Source organism: Eumetopias jubatus, unplaced genomic scaffold (assembly GCF_037043125.1).
Source record: "Eumetopias jubatus isolate StellerSeaLion01/CBP00866 unplaced genomic scaffold, mEumJub1_p1.0 scaffold_11, whole genome shotgun sequence".
Classification (NCBI taxonomy): domain Eukaryota; kingdom Metazoa; phylum Chordata; class Mammalia; order Carnivora; family Otariidae; genus Eumetopias; species Eumetopias jubatus.
Window position 1 is genome coordinate 15,430,305 of NW_028274817.1, and position 18,822 is coordinate 15,449,126.

Consider the following 18,822-nt stretch of genomic DNA (forward strand, 5'->3'; position numbering starts at 1 on the left):
TGAGTTTCTCCCAAAGAGCCCCGTCTGGCAGCTAGGTGGAGAGGCCCAGGGTCTTACACAGCCTAGCAAGGGCTTTAAACTCATGGGCTCTGCTAGCAGGCAGGCAAGTGTTCGATTCTTACCTCCGCCTCTGGACTGTGGTGTGACCTTGGCAAGGGTCACTACCTCCCCATGCCTCTGTTTGGGCATGCCTTGGCTCTTTATCTGTAAAATGAGCATCATCATTACCTTCTTTTACATGATGTACCCGTCAACATAGATCCATACCTATTGCTTTGTGCAGTTATCTTTTCAATCAGATGTAAAAAAGGTGTTACAAAAATGCATTAATATCTTTAAAATTTACCTATAAATATTAATATTATGTGCACTGGTGCTCTTTATTTCTTTGTGTGGATTTGAGTTACTATCTAGCATCCTTTCATTTCAGCCTGAAGGACTCCCTTTGCCATTTTCCCCGGTTTTTTTTTTTTTAAGATTTTATTTATTTATTTAGAGAGCAGATGGCGGGGTGGGGCAGAGGGAGAAAGAGAATCTCAAGCAGGTGCCACGCTGAGTGCGGAGCCCATTGCTAGGCTCGATCCCACGACCCTGAGATCATGACCTGAGCTGAAACCAAGAGTCGGATGCTTAACCGACTGAGCCACCCAGGTGCCCTCCCCTCTTTTTTTAATTGAGGTATAATTGACATATAATATTGTATTAGTTAGAGGTGTATGACATGATGATTCGATATTTGCATATATTGCAAAATGATCACCACAGTAAGTCTAGTAACATCTGTTACCATACATACTTATAAAAAAAGTTCTTTCTTGTGACGAAGAATTTTGAGATCCGCTCTCTTGGCAACTTTCAAATATGCAATACAGTATTATGGACTATAGTCACCATGCTGTACATTCCACCCCCGTGACTTACTTATTTTATAACTGGAGGTTTGTATCTTTTGACCCCTTCACCCACTTTGCCCACCCCTAGCATCCCCACCTCTGGCAACCACTAGTCTGTTCTCTGTATCTATGAGCTTGGGTTAGTGTTTTTGGTTCTACATATAAGTGAGATCATATATTTGTCTTTCTCTGACTTAGTTCACTTGGCATAATGCCCTCAAGGTCCATTCATGTTGTTGCAGATGGCAAGATTTCATTTTTTATTTTTTATTTTTTTGTGGCTGAATAATGTTCTCCTTCATTTTTAAGGATCATTTTGCTGGGTATAGAATTCTCAGTTGATAGCTTTTGCCTTTCAACACGTTGACTATATCATCCCACTGCCTTCATGCCTCCCTAGTTTCTGATAAGAAATCAACTGCTAATCTTATTGAGGATCCTTTGTATGTGATGAGTGACTTGTCTCTTGCTGTTTTCAAGATTATCTCCTTGCCTTTGGCTTTTGACAGTTTGCTTATGATGTAACTAGGTGCAGACCTTTTTGAGTTTATCCTGCTTGGAGTTAGTTGAACTTTTTGGATGTGTAGATTAATATTTTTCATCAGATTTGGAGAGGTTTTTGCTATTATTTCTTCAAATATTCTTCCAGCTTCTTTCTTTCTCTCCTCTCCTTCTGAGACTTCCCTTATGTTTATGTTGTACATTGAGGGTGTCCCACAGGTCTCTCAGGCTCTGGTCAGTTTTCTTTATTCCTTTTTCTTTTGTGTTTCTCACATTGGATATCAACATCTTCAAATTTGCTGATTTTTTTCTTCTGCCTGTTCAAATCTGTGGTAAATTTTTCTCTAGTAAAATTTTCACATCAGTTATTGTACTTTTCAACTCCTGAATTTCTATTTGGTTCTTTTAAAAAATAATTTCTACCTCTTTATTGATATTCTCTCTATTGAGACCTCATTCTCACACATTCCTTTAGTTCTTTAGACATGGTATCCTTTAGCTCTTTGGACATATTTAAAATAGCTGACTTGAATCTTTGTCTAAAAAACCCAACATTTTGGCTTCCTCAGGGACAGTTTCTAGTGGTTGTTTTGTTTTTTCCTGGGTCTGGTCTACTTTGCAGGTCTCATAATTTTTTCTTAAAAAACTGGTCATTCTGAATATTATAACGTAACTCTGGAAATCAGAATCTTTCTCCTTCCCAGTGTTTGTCGTTGCTGCTGCTTGTTGTAGTTGTTGTTTGTTTGTTAAGTGACTCTATTTGAACTTCCACAAGAGCTGGTTGGCCCTATCTCATAGTTACACTTTACAAAGTATAACTCCCCCTACTGTTTGCTTTGGCTGACCCACAACTCTTTTGATGAAACTTGAGGCCAGTCATTGGGAGGAGCAAATTATAAATATTAAACTTGTCTTATGCTTCTTAGATGTCTGCTGATCTTATGCTTCTTAGATCTCCTCATTTCAAGGAACTCGTAAATCACAGGGCCAACCAGCATTCATTATCTGCCTTCATGTCAGAAAGAGAAAAAAAAATCATGAGAAATGATCCCATTCCATTCTCCTAAGAGGGTGAAAACAACTTCCCTAAAGAGAATCAGCCACAATCTGGAAAGAGAATTGAAATCCATGTCACCCAGGATATATGCCCCCAGCCCTCTCCTTCCATTCCTGATCTTCCCTACTTTTTAAAAAAATTTTATTTATTTATTTGACAGAGAGAGATAGCGAGAGCAGGAACACAAGCAGGGGGAGTGGGAGAGGGGGAAGCAGGCTTCCTGTGGAGCAGGGAGCCCGATGTGGGGCTCGATCCCAGGACCCTGGGATCATGACCTGAGCCGAAGGCAGACACTTAATGACTGAGCCACCCAGGCACCTCACTGATCTTCCCTACTTTTGAGGGAAGGGGCACACACCCCTGCAAACTGGGGTTGGCTAAGTTCTACAGTGTTGCCAGAGACACGTTCTCACCCCACAGCAAAAGGGGGCAGTTTTCATGGCAATCTGGAGGCAATCAGAGACTGGGGCAGAGGGACTGGAAATGTAGCCTGAGGAGCATGGGCAGAGTATGTCCAGCACTGGACACGGAGTTGGGGAGGAAGGGAAAGGGTGAAAGGGAGACAGGCAATGGGAAAAAGAATGGTTGATCAGTTCTGTGTGCCTGGGACAGGCTTACAGCAAGAGGCAGTTTGCTTTTTCTGATTCTATATTTTCACCAGTTTGTATTTTTTATTTATTGATTTTTTTTAAACTTTTTTTAAGATTTTATTTTTAAGAAATCTCTACACCTGATGTGGGGCTTGAACTTACAACCCGGAAATCAAGAGTTGCATGTTGTACCAACTGGGTCAGCCAGGCGCCCCTCACCAAACAGTTTTTAATATTGTTATTTGGGTTCTGGTGACACTCCCCAACTATCAACCTTGTACATTCGTTTAACAAGCATTTACCATGTATCAGGTACTGGGGATACCAATATAAATAAAATAGGTCCCTTGGGGTCATAGGGGAAACCACTGTATAGAAAATTACAGGATAGTGAGAGCAGGAAGGAAGGCCAGAGAACTGGGGACCCCAGAGAGGACCCTCCCTCCAGCGTGGAGAGAGGGTAGGAAGTAGGATTCTGTTAGGTTTCTGGAAGGAGGTAATGTTTCAGCTGAATCTCTAACCTTAAAGCACAAGAAGTTAGTTAAGTGTTGATGGGAGGAGTATGTGAGAGTGCAGGCATCCTAGACGGAAGGAATAGCAAATGCAAACAGAAGCCAGAGAGAGCTTCTGGTACATTCTGAAATGGAAAATAGCTTTGGAGGATGGATATGGGGTGAATGGAGGGTACCAGAAGGAGATGAGATTAGAAAGCTAACTAAGGCCAGATCATGAAATGCCCTGTGTGTTTTAAGGAGGCATTTGTGTTTTATCTTAAGGTTATGGAGGAGTCAATGAAGGATTTTGCAAGAGGATGACCTGGGTAGTGTAATAAGGTGGTTGACTATAGAATCATATACTATTGATGTTCAAAACTGTGGCCCTTCTACCAACAGCAGCAGTCTCACCTGGGAACTCATTAGAAATAGAAATTCTTGGGCCCCATCCCAGACCTGCTTGATCAGACACTCTGAAGGTGGGACCCAGTCATCTGTGTTTGAACAAGCTCTCCCAGGGATTCTAATGTTTGCGCAAGTTGGAGAACCACTGCCTAAGACAGATCACCAAGGTTGGAATCCTAGCTCTCCCACTGTATTACCACGGGCAAGTGCAAAATTTTTCTGAGCCCATTTCCTCAGCTGTAAAATGGGGATTATGAAGCTATTGTGAGGATTAAGTACATTGATGTGTGAAAAGTGCCTAGAGTAATACGTGGTCCATCGAATGTGAGCCATTTTCATGAATGTTATGGTCACCCAAATTCTTTCTAGATGGCTGAATGTTTTTATCTGACCTGTGGGCCTTAGTTTAGTGTCATGGCTCTTCTCCTCCCTTTCCTTTCCTCCCCTCATATGTAGGAAAATAACTATTACATGTCTGTTGCAAGCAAAGGGTTGCTTAAGGGGAATTCACCTGGAGCTAACACTAGCACCCTAATGAGAATCCAGGTTTGCTGACTATAGAAGAGATGGAGTTCAGGGTGCAGCCTTGGACAAACCCCCTTCCTGGGTCTTGTCCTCAGTATGCTCGTCTGTGGAGTGAGGGGGTTGGAACAGATGACTTTGGAGGGCTTGGACATGCAGTAATTCTACTTACCTTTAGATGTCAGATTCATCAAATGTTCATTAAGTGTTATTCTAGTAACTTTTCACAAGCCTGTGAGATAGGTGGTATTATTATCCCCCAATTGAAAATGAGAACATGAAAGCTGAGAGAAGATAAGCTTGCCCCAGATTGCATAGCACCCCATGGCAGGGCTGAGATTTGAGCCAAGTCTGGCTGATTCTAGGGTGTATGTCTCTTCTGCTTGTCACATTGCCCCCCCCCCACCACCACCATGGCACACTGTAGCTTCCTTCAGAGAGATAAATGGGCTTGCCCAAGGTCACACAATGAAGCAAGGGGCAGAGAAAGGACCAAAACCCAGGTTTTCTGACTCCAGGGCCTGTGTTTGGTCTACAAATCACAGTGGCCTCTAACAATGAAGGCTAACAGCATGCTAAGTGCTGGACAGATTAATGGCCCGCCTCTTGCCTACAGGCTCCAACAATCTAAAGTCAATAGACAACACACCAGCAGCGTAACGAACGACCATGTGGCACAGAGGTCAGCAATCCTCTGCAGGAGCCAATTTGAAATGCCTAGAGGGGTCCAAGAGGGTTTGAGGTGGACTTCCTGACTGAGGATGCTTTCAGGAGCTATTTGAAGGTGTTGGGACAAGTGACATGCTGCCTCTTTCCAAGCAAATAATGGGTAAAGTTGGAGATTTCTCCATTCACCCCACTCCATCTCCAGAGTGGAGTGTGTACATTGAGGGGGCAGGAAGAAAATGTTAGAACGTCTATTCCCATTGCCTCTTTATTTTATCACTTTTAAATGTCTATTTTCTGTATATGCTTTATGATGTAAAACAGACACACTAAAATTCAGGAGTGCCTGATTAGAATTTACAAATTTCTCATGCATAATTTATAAATTTCTGGTTTTGTATATATTATATAATGTCCACAATTATTTTGTTAGCATGCAGTACATTAATATAATTTGTAAATCGGCAATATATAGGTACGTAAGTACATATGCATAAATTAAATATATAAATAAGTATATTGAAATTATATCTATATGATATTTGGGGATATACTCAAACATTTTTCTTTTTTTCTCTTTTTTTATTCAATTAACTGACATATAATACATCATTAGACTCAAACGTTTTTCTAAATAGGGGTTCAGGGAGATAGGCAACCACACCTTACCATCATCCACTAGGAAGCAATATTCTGAGGCTTACTTATGTTTTGGTAGAGCAGAAACCCTATCTTCTTTGGCATTTATTAGCCACAAATGTCTGTTGGTCCATTTGCCTACCCGGCAGGCAGAGAGTATGGTAGAAACAGAGACCTTGGCTCTGTAGGGTTGACGAGCACAAGATCTAGTAATAGGGGGTCAGTAACATCGATTTCGGTGCATCCACACAAAGGAATTTTATTTTGTGATTAAAAAAAATTTAATTTAAATCATGAATGTTAACTAAGTAAAATTTATTTTTTATTTTATTTTTTTAAGATGTTATTTGAGAGAGAGAGAGAGTGAGCGCGAGAGAGAGAGAGAGTACACAGCCAGGGGTTGGGGGGGCAGAGGGAGATGGAAAAGCAGACTCCCCACTGAGCAAGGAGCCCGATGCGGGACTCGATCCCAGGACCCTGGGATCATGACCTGAGCCGAAGACAGACGTTTAACTAACTGAACGACCCAGGCACCCCAACATTTATGATTTAAAATGTAGGAGAAAAATGTCATGATGTGGGGAGATAGTCATATTGTAATTGTAAAAAAAAGTAGTTTGCAGTTATATTGGGATGATTGATATTTTTATTAAAATCCCCCCCAACCATGCATGTATGCATGGAAAAAGACTAGAAGGAAATAGCCCAAAATACTCATCATAGTGTGCAATTGCAGACATTTTTATTTTCTTCTTTGTAGCTATATTTGTTTTCCAAAATTTCTATAAGAAGTTTATTATATTTTTTTTATTTTGAGAGAGAGATTGAGAACACACGCAAATGGGGGTGGAGGGTCGGGGAGGGGCAGAGGAAGAGGGACAGAGTGAATCTTAAGCAGGCTCCATGCCCAGCACAGAGCCCGAGGCAGGGCTTGATCTCACAACCCTGAGATCATGACCTGAGCTGAAATCAAGGGTCGGACACTTAACCAACTGAGCCACCCAGGCGCCCCTCTATAAGAAGTTTATATTGCTTTTGTAATCAGGGAGAACACTCTTTTTAAAATAAATAAATAAATAAATAAATAAATAGAGCACCTGCACTGAAGAGAGCTGTGAGCATCCTCTTAGTGCACAATGCAGACCTACAGAAAGAAAAATGAGGCCTACTTGTTGCTGTTTCCTGTAAGAGGATGCTAAGGACCTTATCACATCAGTGTGAGGTGAGGGCACCGGGGGAGAAGTTTCTCTCGGGTCTTAGAATCAGGAAGAGCTGCAATGGTTTGCTTTTGTCTCATGGACACTGTGACTCATATGACTCAATAATCATCAACCGTTTTTGCCTCACAATCCCCTGTGATTTTCTTAAATGTTTTATTTTGAAGTAATTTTAGATTTATGTGAAAGTTGAAAAAAATAGTACAGAGAATTCCAGTATACCCTTTACCCAGTCTTCCCTGATGTTAACTGACTTAACCATGGTATAGTGATCAAAACCAGGAAATTAACATTGGTACAATAATACTGACTAAATGTATTAGTTCAGGCTGCTGTAACTAAGTACCACAGAGTGGGTGTCTTATAAACAACAGAAATTTATTTCTCACAGTACTGGAGGCTGGAAGTCTGAGAAATGGGTGCCACCATGGTTGGATGAGGGCCTTTTTCTGGGTTGCGGACTGCCATCACAGGGCAGAAAGAGGGAGAGAAAGCTTTCTGGGGTCCTCCCCCTTTTTTAAAGATTTTATTTATTTGACAGAGAGAGCACAAGCAGGGGGAGCAGCAGAGGGAGAGAGAGAAGCAGACTCCCCACTGAGCAGGGAGCCCGATGCGGGACTCTATCCCAGGACCCTGGGATCATGACCTGAGCCGAAGGCAGATGCCCAACCGACTGAGCCACCCAGGCGCCCCTGGGGTCCCCTTTATAATGGCACTCATTCCATCCATGAGGGCTCCACCCTCATGACCTAATTATCTCCCAAAGTCCCTACCTCCCAATGCCATCACATTAGGGGTTAGGTTTCAACATATGAATTTGGGGGGGGACACATTTAGTCTGTTACACTAAACAACAGAGTTTATTCACATTTCCTGAGTCCTTCAACTGATTTCTTTTTTTCTCTTCTAGGATCCAATCCAGGATCCCACATCACACTGAGTTGTCATGTCCCCTTAGTCCTTTCAATCTGTAACAGTCTTCCTCTCTCTTTCATGACCTTGATGCTTTTTTAAAGATACTGACCAGCTACTTTGTAGAATGCTCCTCAATGGAGGGTTGTCTGTTATTTTTTCATGATTAGATTGACGTTATCCATTTTTGACAAGAATACCACATAAATGATACTGTGCCATTCTCAGTGTTCTGACCTTTTGATAACTAAATGTCCCCTTGCACATTTTTATCACACAGTTTTACAGGCTTAAGTGTAAACAGTTGCAAAGATGTTATTTCCAATCTATTGTAAATATCAGCATTTAAAATAAAACTGTTTCTTCGTTCTTTTAAATGTATTAATGGAATCTAAACACCAAAGTGATTTTACCCACCATCATTTTACTTGAAAACATAGAAACGAGATCTTTTCAAGCATTTAACACTGTACTCCCTCAATCTGTATTTTCGAGTTCACTTGCCCCAGAGAATTTTATCTTAAGGTAGTACATGTTTATACACAAAAGTCTAATGCTCCCCCTCTCAGACTTTTGGTAACAAAAATATGCTTATAAATTGAAATTAACTTTTGCTTCCTGTGTCCACAAAACACTAATTATTTAAAAATATTACAGTTGCTGTACACAAATGATAAGAACAGAATAAATATGTTAAAAGTTTTTGAAAATAGGGGAGCCTGCGTGGCTCAGTCAGTTAAGCATCCTACTCCTAGATTCGGCTTAGGTCATGATCTCAGGGTCCTGGGATCAAACCCTGCTTGGGCTCTGCACTCAGTGCAGAGTCTACTTGGATATTCTCTCCCTCTGCCCCTTCCCCTGCTCACGCTCTCCCTCTCTCTCTCTCTCAAATAAATAAATCTTAAAAAATAAAAATAATTATTAGCTACAAAAAGTAAGTTTATATTTAACTGCATCTTTAATGAAATGGATGAGATTTTTTTAAGGTGTCCGTGGATAAATATTACTTATTGCTAGAAACACACTATTCTTCAGCATCAATTCCATTTCTAATTTTCTTTCTTTATATACATAAAGACTGAGAAATCTTATTCATAGAAATAGGAAAATGAGAGTTGACATAATTCCATGAGTTCCTTCTGAGTTACATACCAAAAATCAGAGTGATCGCCCCCAAAAAACTTTTTCCCATTTTTTTATTGCAATGTAATTCACATGCCATAAAATGTACTCTTTTAAAGTATAAAATTCAGTGGTTTTAGTATATTCAAAAAGTGGCACAATCATTACCACTATCCAGTTCCAGAATATTCTCATCATACCAGAAAGACATTTCTTACACATTAGCCATCACTTCCCATTCCTTCTCCCCTCCTTCTCCCCCCCAACCCTTGGCAACCACTAACCTTTCTGTCTGTATGGATTTTGCTCTTCTGGGCATTTCATGTAAATGGAATCATATAATATGTAGCCTTTTTTTGGTCTGGCTTCTTTCACTTTGCTTAATGTTTTTAAGGTTTATTCTTTTTATGGCTGAATAAGATTCCATGGTATAGATGTACTGCATTTTCTTTATCCATTTATCAGTTGATGGACATTTCAGTTTTTTCCACCTTTTGACTATCGTGAATGGTGTTCTTTTTTTTTTTTTAAGATTTTATTTATTTATTTGACAGAGAGAGACGCAGGGAGAGAGGGAACACAAGCAGGGGGAGTGGGAGAGGGAGAAGCAGGCTTCCCGCCGAGCAGGGAGCCTGATGTAGGGCTCGATCCCAGGACCCTGGGACCATGACCTGAGCCAAAGGCAGACGCTTAATGACTGAGCCACCCAGGCGCCCCGTGAATAGTGTTCTTATGAACATTTGTATACAAGTTTTTGGGTAGACATGTTTCATTTCTCTTGGGTGTCTATACCTAGGAGTGGAATTGTTAGGTCACATGATAACTATGTTTAACGTTTGAGGAAGGGCCGACTGTTTTCCAAAGTGGCAGCATCATTTTACATTTCTACCAGTAGTGTGCAAGCATTCTAAGTTCTCCACATCTTTGCTAACACTTGTTATTATCTGTCTTTTTTATTATAGCCATTCTAGTGGATGTGAAACAGTATCTCTTTAGAGTTTTTTTTTTAAGATTTTATTTATTTGTTTCAGAGAGAAAGAGAGCAAGCGAGCGTAAGCATGAGTGGGGAGAGGGGCAGAGGGAGAAGCAGATACCCTGCTGAGCAGGGAGCCAGAGGCGGGGCTCGATCCCAGGACTCTGGGATCGTGACCTGAGCCAAAGTCAGATGCTTAACTGACTGAGCCACCCAGGCACCCCTCTCTTTATAGTTCCGGTTTGCATTTTCTTGGTGGCTAATGATGCTGAACATCTTTACATGTCCTTATTGGCCTTGTCTTTTCAGATCTTTTGCCCACTTTTAATTGGGTCATTTGTCTTTTTGTTATTAAGTTTGTAAGAGCTTTTTATATATTTGAGATACAAGTAAGTCCCTTATTAGGTGTGTGACTTGCAAATATTTTCTCCCATTCTTCATGTTGTCTTTTCATGTTCTAGATGGTATAATTTGTGGTACAATGGCTTTACATTTTCACGCAGTCTGATTTATCTTTTCTTTTTTCTTTTGTCACTTGTGCTTTTGGTGTCCTATTTAAGAATCCATTACCCTAATCCGAGGTCACGAGGATTTATAGCTATGTTATCTTCTAAGAGTTTTAGTTCTTATAGTTTTAGCTCCTGGTCTCTTGCCATTTCCATATGAGTTTTAGGATCAGCATGTCAATTTCTGCATGAAAAGCCCACTGGGAGTTCGTTAGGGATTGCATTGCATCTGTTTGATTCAAAATGATTGATTAGGGGAGTATTGCAATCATAACAATAATTATGTCTTCTAATCCATCAATGAAGAATGTCTTTTCATTTATTTAGGTCTTCTTTTATTTTGCCCAATAATGTTTTATAGTTTTCAGTGTGCAGGTCTTGCACCTCTTTTGTTAAATTTATTCCTAATTATTTTATTACTTTATTGTAAATGGAATTATTTTCTTAATTTGATTTTCAGGGTGTCCATGGTTTGTGTATGGTAATACAATTGATCTTTTAAAATTTTATTTTAAATTCTAGTATAGTTAACATACAGTGTTATGTTAGCCTCAGGTGTACAATACAGTACTTCAACACTTCCATGTATCACCCAGTGCTCATCACAACAAGTGTATGCCTTAATCTCCATAGTCTATGTAATCCAGCCCCCTACACACCTCCCCCCTGGTAATCATCAGTTTGTTCACTATAGTTAAGAGTCTGTTTCTTGGTTTGTCTCTCTCTTTTTTTCCTTTGTGCTCTCTCTCTCTCCCTTTTTTTTTTTTTTTTTTTTTGTAAATCTTGTATCCTGCAATCTTGCTGAGCATGATTACTAGCTCGAATAGGTTATTTTGGTAGATTCTTTAGAATTTTCTACATATAAGACTATATCATCTATGAATAGGGATATGTTTACTTCTTTCTTTCCAATATGGATGCCTTTTATTTCTTTCTCTTGCCTAATTGGCCTGGTTAGAACCTCTGGTACAATGTTGAATAGAAGTGGTGAGAGTAGAAATCTCTGTATTATTCCTGATTTTAGGGAAAGAGCTTTCAGTCTTTAAAAAAAAAAGATTTTATTTTATTTTATTTTTAAGGTTTTATTTATTTATTTGAGAGAGAGAGTGAGCGAGCGAGCGAGAGAGAACACACACGAGCAGGGGCAGAGGCAGAGGGAGAAGCAGACACCCCACTGAGCAGGGAGCCCGATGCGGGACTCGATCCCAGGACTCCAGGATCATGACCTGAGCCGAAGGCAGACACTTAACCAACTGAGCCACCCAGGCACCCCTAAAAGATTTTATTTATTTATTTGAGAGAGAGAGAGTGGGCAATAGAGAGCACGAGGCGGGAGAGAGGGTGGAGGGAGAGAGACAAGCAGACTCGGGAGCCCAACATGTGGCTTGATTCCAGGATCATGACCTGAGCTGAAGGCAGATGCTTAACTGACTGAGCTGCCCAGGCGCCCCAAAGCTTTCAGTCTTTATACCATTACATTTTATGTTAGCTGTGAGTTTTTCATAGATGCCCTTTGGCAGACTGAGGAAGTTACTTTCTATTCCTAGTTTGTTGAGTGTTTTTATCATGAAAAGATACTGGATTTTATCAAATACTTGTCCTGCAACTATTGAGATGAACATGTGGTTTTTGTCCTTTGTTCTATTACTATAGCATATTATAGGGATTGATTTTCCTATGTTGAACCAACCTTGAATTCCTGGGAAAAAATCCCACTTGGTCATTGTATATAATCCTTTTTATATGTTGTTGATTTCAATTTTGGGGTATAGTTGATCCTTGAGCAACACGGGCTTGAAATGGATAGGTCCACTTATATGTAGATCTTTTTCAATAAACACAGTATAGTAGTGTAAATGTATTTTCTCTCTCTTTTTTTTTTTTAGGAAGAGAGAGGGTGGGGGAGGGGCAGAGGGAGAGGGAGAGAATGAATCCAAAGCAGTCTCCATGCCCAGTGCAGAGCCCGACGTGGGGCTCCATTCCACGACCCTGAGATCATGACCTGAGCCAAAACCAAGAGTCGGATGCTCAACTGACTGAGCCACCCAGGTACCCCTCTCTCATGATTTTCTTAATAACATTTTCTTTTCTCTAGCTTATGTTATTGTAAGAATATAGTATATAATATGTATAACATACAAAATATGTGTTAATTGACTGTTTATGTTATTGGTGAGGCTTTCAGTCAGCAGTAGTTAAGTTTTTGGGGAATGAAAAGTTACATGTGGATTTTTGACTGCATGGGGGGATTGGTGCCCCTAACCCCTGCATTCTTCAAGGGTCAACTATATTTTTGTTGAAGATTTTTTATTATTGTGGTAAAATACACATAACATAAAATTCACCATTTCAACCATTTCAGTGTGTCCAACTCAGTAGCATTTAGTACATTCACACTGTTGTGCAATCATCACTGCTATGTAATTCCAGAACATTTTCATCACCCCGGAAGGAAACCCCATACACATTAAACAGTCACTCCTTATTCTTCCCTCTTCCTAGCCCTTGGCAACCACTAATCTACTTTTTGTCTCCATGGATTCACCTATTGTGAATTTTTTTGAGGATTTTTACATCTATATTCGTAAAGAATATTTGTCCATAGTTTTGCCCAGGTGTGAGGCGAAAATGAAATTCTTTCTATTTAGAGAATGACTATTATAAATTCTTTATCAGTAAGCAACCCATAAAGAGGGGGCCTAGCCTTTCTGCCAAACACAATCATTCACAGGCCCCTTTGTACCCCATTCATTTGGCAAAGGAGGGAGGCGTGCAGAGAAAAGGAGGTGAGCAATCTTTCAGCTTTGTCTCCCTTCCGTCTGGTGAGAAAGGACTCTGAGAGAAGTGCTGCCCAGCATGGCTCCAGGCAAAATGTAAACATTTGTTTTCTTTGCCCTCAAATCTCCCTCTTCTGCTGCTGTGTCTAGCCCCTGGTGGCCTCAGGTAGCCAGGTCCTAGGATTAGATCTCTGAGGTCTCTGCCCGCCCCCACCCCCCAGCTGGGACCTTAGGCCCTGAGACTACTCTCATAATTGGTTCCCTATTGAGTGCCGCTTGCCCACAAGCCTTACTAACTAACCAGATGGCATCCACTTGCTTGAGTCACGTGTTCTTGTTTGCTAAGGCCTCCCTAAGTTACCCTGTCCAAATTCTCTGATCATGAGGAATGTCAAGCCCTAAAGCTGTTAAAAGAAAAAAAGGTGACTTGTGAGAGAGGCCAAGAAGGAGGTATTTCTGGAGAGCAGGGTGTTCTTTAGGTACTTTTCAAGTAATGTACAAAGGCAAGTTCGTTGTTTGGTGAAGCTCGTTCAGGGAATGGGGAGTGAAAGGTTATACTCCTACCCTCACAGTGCCCCTCGGAGCCCAAGTCCACCCTACCGCTTTGTTGAGAGCCAGAAGTCTTTGGAGAGACTTTGTGACGGGGAACATTTTTTTTTTTCCTCCATGGAGGCTTCCTGGCTCACACTTCTCCAGACCCCAAAGACACTCCCAGGCTTAAGATGATGTCATTGGAGCGTTTTCAGATAGAGAATTTAAGACTTTCTCTGACTTCATGTGCTTTGTGTTTACAGCTGAACTCAAACTTTACAAGACTTAGGTTCATTTACCTTTAGTCAAAAATTCTCTTTCTTGGCTCCATTTCTAAATACACATGGGCCTCTAAGTCTTCTTGGCCATCAGGTACCTGTTGATCAAAAGTGCCACATACTTAGGAGGGACTAATGTGGCTGACATGTCCTTTGAAGTTCAAATAGGGTTGGAAATGAGTTGCAGTATTGCTCACATGATGTCAACTCACATGTTTGAAATATAGTGTGTGATATTTGACAGACTCAAGCACATGGAAAGACAGTCATTCTTCTTATAGAACCAGAGACTCAAGAATAGGGGAGTGACTTCCCATCAGGGTCTGCTTCTTTGATGAAGAATGCTATTTCTGGGGCACCTGGGTGGCTCAGTCTGTTGAGCATCTGACTCCTGATTTCGGCCCAGGTCATGATCTCAGGGTCCTGGGATTGAACCCTGTATGGGGTTCCATGCTCAGTGGGGAGTCTGCTTGAGGGTTCTCTCCCTCTCCCTCTGCCCTCTCCTCCTGCTCATGCTCTCTCTCTCAAATAAATAAATAAATCTTTTTAAAAAGAATGCTACTTCCAACCCTAGGCAAGCAGTGGGATATTTGAATAGTTTTGGAATTTTAGTAGGCAGGCCTACTCTCCACCCTTGCCTTTACTGTGGGTGGCAGTCCCCACTGAAGCCCTAAGCTTTTTTCTTACACCTGCATGGCTGATAAAAGCAATTTGCCATATGTACACAATGTACTTCTCCCTAAAGAGTATTCCAAGATGGTTCAGGGTTGGCCATTTTCATGGCCAAACCAGAGAAGGCAAATCCCCTGTGAGTAAGCTCCCATTTCTCCTATCTTCACTCATAGCAAGCCTTAGAGCACTGCTTTCCATCGAGTTGGGTTGAGACCACAGAATTCTCAATTCAGCACCTGCAGCAACCTAGACCGGTTGCCTGGAGTTGATATACAAAATAATAATAACTAACATCTTACTGAGGACTTACGGGTCATGCACTGGCTCAGTGCATGCATTATTTTTTTTAATTCACACATTACTCTTTTTATGATATTATTTTATCGACAAGAAAACCAAGGCCAAGGGAAGTTATCTTTCTCAAGGTCAAACTGGCAGAACCTGGGCTACAGTTCTGTTCTGACTTCACAGACTGACCCCTCCACCATTACATTATGCCAATTCATTCATTCACCCAAGAAGTGTTTAATCAGCACCAATGAGATGTTGTCACTGTTCTAGGCACTGGGGGTACAGCAGTCAGAAGATCTCTACCCAGTAGAACAGGACACTGTATGGGCCTCCTGAAGGAAGAAGGCCTCTGTGGATCAATGATCCAACAGTGGGCGATATATCTGTTTACTAGCAGGATGAGGGCTCTCCAAAATGTGAGAGCTCCAAATTACGAGCATAGGGAGTGTATGAAAAACACAAGTCACAAGGCAAAGGAGCAGTGGTGGAGTTTGAGCTTAGCTCTGGTCCCATCAGGGCTCCGTGTGCTTAGTATAGGCGATGGCTCATGCTTGAGGTGGAGAACAGGCCTATTCATCTCTAACTCTATAAAGGTCAACCACCCAGGGCCCCTCTAACCATAGGCCAACCTTAAGCTTCTCAAACACCCCATGTCTGCTTCTCTCTTTTGCCATTAGCAACTGGATGTGTGAAGCTCACAGCTCCCTGCAAGGAACCCTGGGGCAGATCACAGGTGGGGCTGAGCTCACCCTTCCTATGGATACATTTCTCCCTTGTGAAGGGCAAGGAGATAGATCAAAGGACACCTGGGCCCATTTGCTTGATAGGGAGACCCGGGGGAGCTGGAAAGGAAGAGGGAGAGGGAGGAGGGGACTGGGGCAGCCTAGAGCCGTGCCATGATTTATTGGCTTGTTTTGCTCCTGCACTTCTGTTTACCCAGCTGGGCCTGCTGCTGCCCAGGGTACCGGCATGTGCAGAACCACTCTGGCCAGCCTTTGGGGTAGCATCAGAGGGAGCTGTGGACTTGGCCAGCTCCTAGCAAAATTGAGGCAATTGAGTTTGTGTTTTCTATTTGCAAGTTCCCGGCCTCACTAGGCTTTTTCTCACCTCCATGGGGCACCCCTCCACACCACCCCCCCCAAGTCTCAGCCACAAAGCCCCTCAGCCCTTCTTTTCCTTGGTAGAAAGTGGTGTCACTCAAGCTTCTAAGGCACACTTACACGAACAGGTAAGCATCTGCCAACAGCCTCAAGCCTAATTCTTCTAGCATTTTCAAATGCTGGGCACCTCTGTAATTAATCCATTCAAGAGCAGATTGCCTCCGGAGAGGAAGTGAAACAAATAGCTTATGGAAGAGTAGCAGATCCAAGAACACGAACCAAGTCCCAAGTCTGGTCCAGGCTTCTTTCGACTAATTGATGAACAAAGTTAAAACAAATCCCAGCATCTCAGTAATGCTCGCTGCCTGGCTTAAACAGCAATAGAGAAGTCTTGACAGCCCCCAGAGCAGAATGATTTCAGAACTCTTTGTGTGTGTGTGTGTGTGTGTGTGTACGTGTGCACGCATGTGCGTGCAAGAGGGTGGTGGCCAGGATTTCAGGATCGAAAGGGCCCTTCCAGGCACATGTGGTCAATGGTCTGTCAGTGCATAGAGTCAGCTCTACTTTTCTTACAAACCAACCCAATCTGAAACCAAACAGGAGGAACTGGTGGCAAAGGGCCTCTGGGCCTTGCGTAGGCACTGGGAATGGTGCTTCTGAGTAGAGGCTTTGCAGTCAGACAAGCCTGATTGGGGGTTTCAAATGCGAGCTCTGCTGCATATTAACTGGCCTTCGGCAAGTTGCTTAGCTTTTCTGCGTCTCGGTAGAAGACTCTGTTATACAGGAGAAACACCCACCTCGCTGCATTGTTGTGAAGATTAAGCACAAGAGAATATGCCAACCACTTAGTAACTGGTCTGCGTGCTAGTAATACCTGGGGGTTGTGGTGGTCTGAGACGAGGATTCTGGAGAGCAGAGGATAGGGCACTGGAGAGCTTCAGCACTTCGGGTGTTCATGCCTAATATTTCCACAATTCAAAGGCAAGTTTAGAAGGTGGAAGCAATGTAAGCAAAAGGTAGTATGTCCATACAGGGGGGTATTATTCAGCCTTAAAAAGGGAGGAAATTCTGACACCTGCTACACACGATAGATGACACCTGAAGATGTTAGGCTAAATGAAATCAGCCTGTCACACACACAAAAAATACCATACGATTCCATTTACGTGGGGTACCTAGAGTAGTCACATTCATAGCAACAGAATGGTGGTTGCCAGGGGCTTGAGGTGGGGCAAAAGGAGAGTTGTTTAATATGTACAGTTTCAGTCAGGGAAGACGAATTCTGGAGAAAGATGGCGCACAACGGTGTGAATGTGCTTAATGCCCCTGAACTGGACACTTAAAAATGGTTAACATCAATTTTATGGCCTTTCTGGTGGTGACGACCTCCCCATAAGAATGTGCCCCTCACGAAGGACCTTCTCCACCCATCCCTGGAAGAGGAGAAGAGGAAGCACAAGAAGAAGCACCTGGTGCAGACACTCAACTCCTGCTTCACGGACGTGAAATGCCCGGAATCCTACGGAGTCACTATCATCTCTAGCCACACACAAACCATAGTTGTTTGCCAGCTGCCCCTGCCCTTTGCAGCCCACAGGAGGAAAAGCAAGGCTTACAGAGGGAGGCTCCGTCAGACAGAAGCAGCACTAAAAGCACCCAAAATGAAGATGAATGGGAAACTATCCCAATAAACACATTTTGGATTTAAAAAAAAATGTCGGGGCGCCTGGATGGCTCAGTCAGTTAAGCATCCGACTCTTGATTTTAGCTCAGGTCACGATCTCGGAGTCTTGAGATCGAGCCCTGCATCGAGCCGCTCATCGGACTCCGCGCTCTGCAGAGTCTGCTTGTCTCTCTTCTTTCCCTTACTCTCAGCTCTCTCTTTTCCTTCCTCTCTCTCTCTCACCCTCCCTCTCAAATAAATAAATAAATAAAATCTTTTTTAAAAAACGTCAATTTTATGTTCTGTGTGTGTTGCTGCAATGAAAAAGAAAAAGGTGGAGAATTACTAGGATTTGGGGTATACATGTGAGGAATGAGAGAGAAAAACAAAAGCTCTGGCAAAGGGATGAACGCCCCAGGGAAAGCCCTGCTGGGATTCTACTATATTCTACTCTACTTTGAGAGGGCAGCCAATTTCCATAAAGGGACAGAGAGAGACAGAGAGACAGATAGACCGAGACAGAGAAAACAGAAGCAAGAAAGGAGGGGGGCCTGGGGCTGTGAGTGTCAAATAAAAGCTACAAAGGAATGGAGGTTTCTGAGCTCTGAAAATGCACCAAGCAAGGAAAGAAGGCTCCATCTTAAGACCGTGGTCACCCCTGGGGTGGGTGAGTCCCCAACCCATTTGGGCCTTGGTTGTGCCCAGATGGGGAGACCTCAGGAGGGAAGGAGGAGGTGGTTTGGGCTGGCCCGAGGTAAAAATGGCAGATTTATAAATACGATGGGCTCAGCTCCCCACCACTTCCCAGGCAGAGTGGCTGGGACCAGCCTCTCTTCTCTCCCCAGTCTCACTCCCTCTAGGCTCCACAGGGCCCCTGGAGGCTGCCTTCTCCTTTGGTTCAGCTGCCCGATTTCCCTGGAGAGGAGGTTGCAGAGGGGGGCTGCCAGTCCTCACATCCCCAGGTGCCTACTCTCCCCCCCACTCCCCCCCCCCACTGCCCCTGCACACGTGGC

The 18,822-nt window shown here is 42.6% G+C and overlaps 1 protein-coding gene and 1 pseudogene across 4 annotated transcripts in view; both read left to right on the forward strand.

The window, feature by feature from the left end:
- The window catches only part of PABIR2 (PABIR family member 2), a 205,132-nt gene that overhangs the window by 56,818 nt on the left and 129,492 nt on the right, over positions 1-18,822 (forward strand). Inside the window, exons 10-11 of one of the 4 annotated variants that reach the window (XM_088028638.1) lie at positions 12,384-12,546; positions 17,544-17,616. The exons of 2 other annotated variants lie outside the window; for them this stretch is intronic. In XM_088028638.1, coding sequence (XP_087884764.1) covers positions 12,384-12,498 — 115 coding nt within the window. In that variant the 3' untranslated portion in view covers positions 12,499-12,546; positions 17,544-17,616. Of the gene's footprint in view, positions 1-12,383; positions 12,547-17,543; positions 17,617-18,822 lie in introns of those variants that run through there. One more of the 4 variants, XM_088028639.1, reaches the window with a different exon arrangement.
- Positions 16,158-18,055, forward strand: LOC114201645 (small ribosomal subunit protein eS27-like pseudogene; annotated as a pseudogene).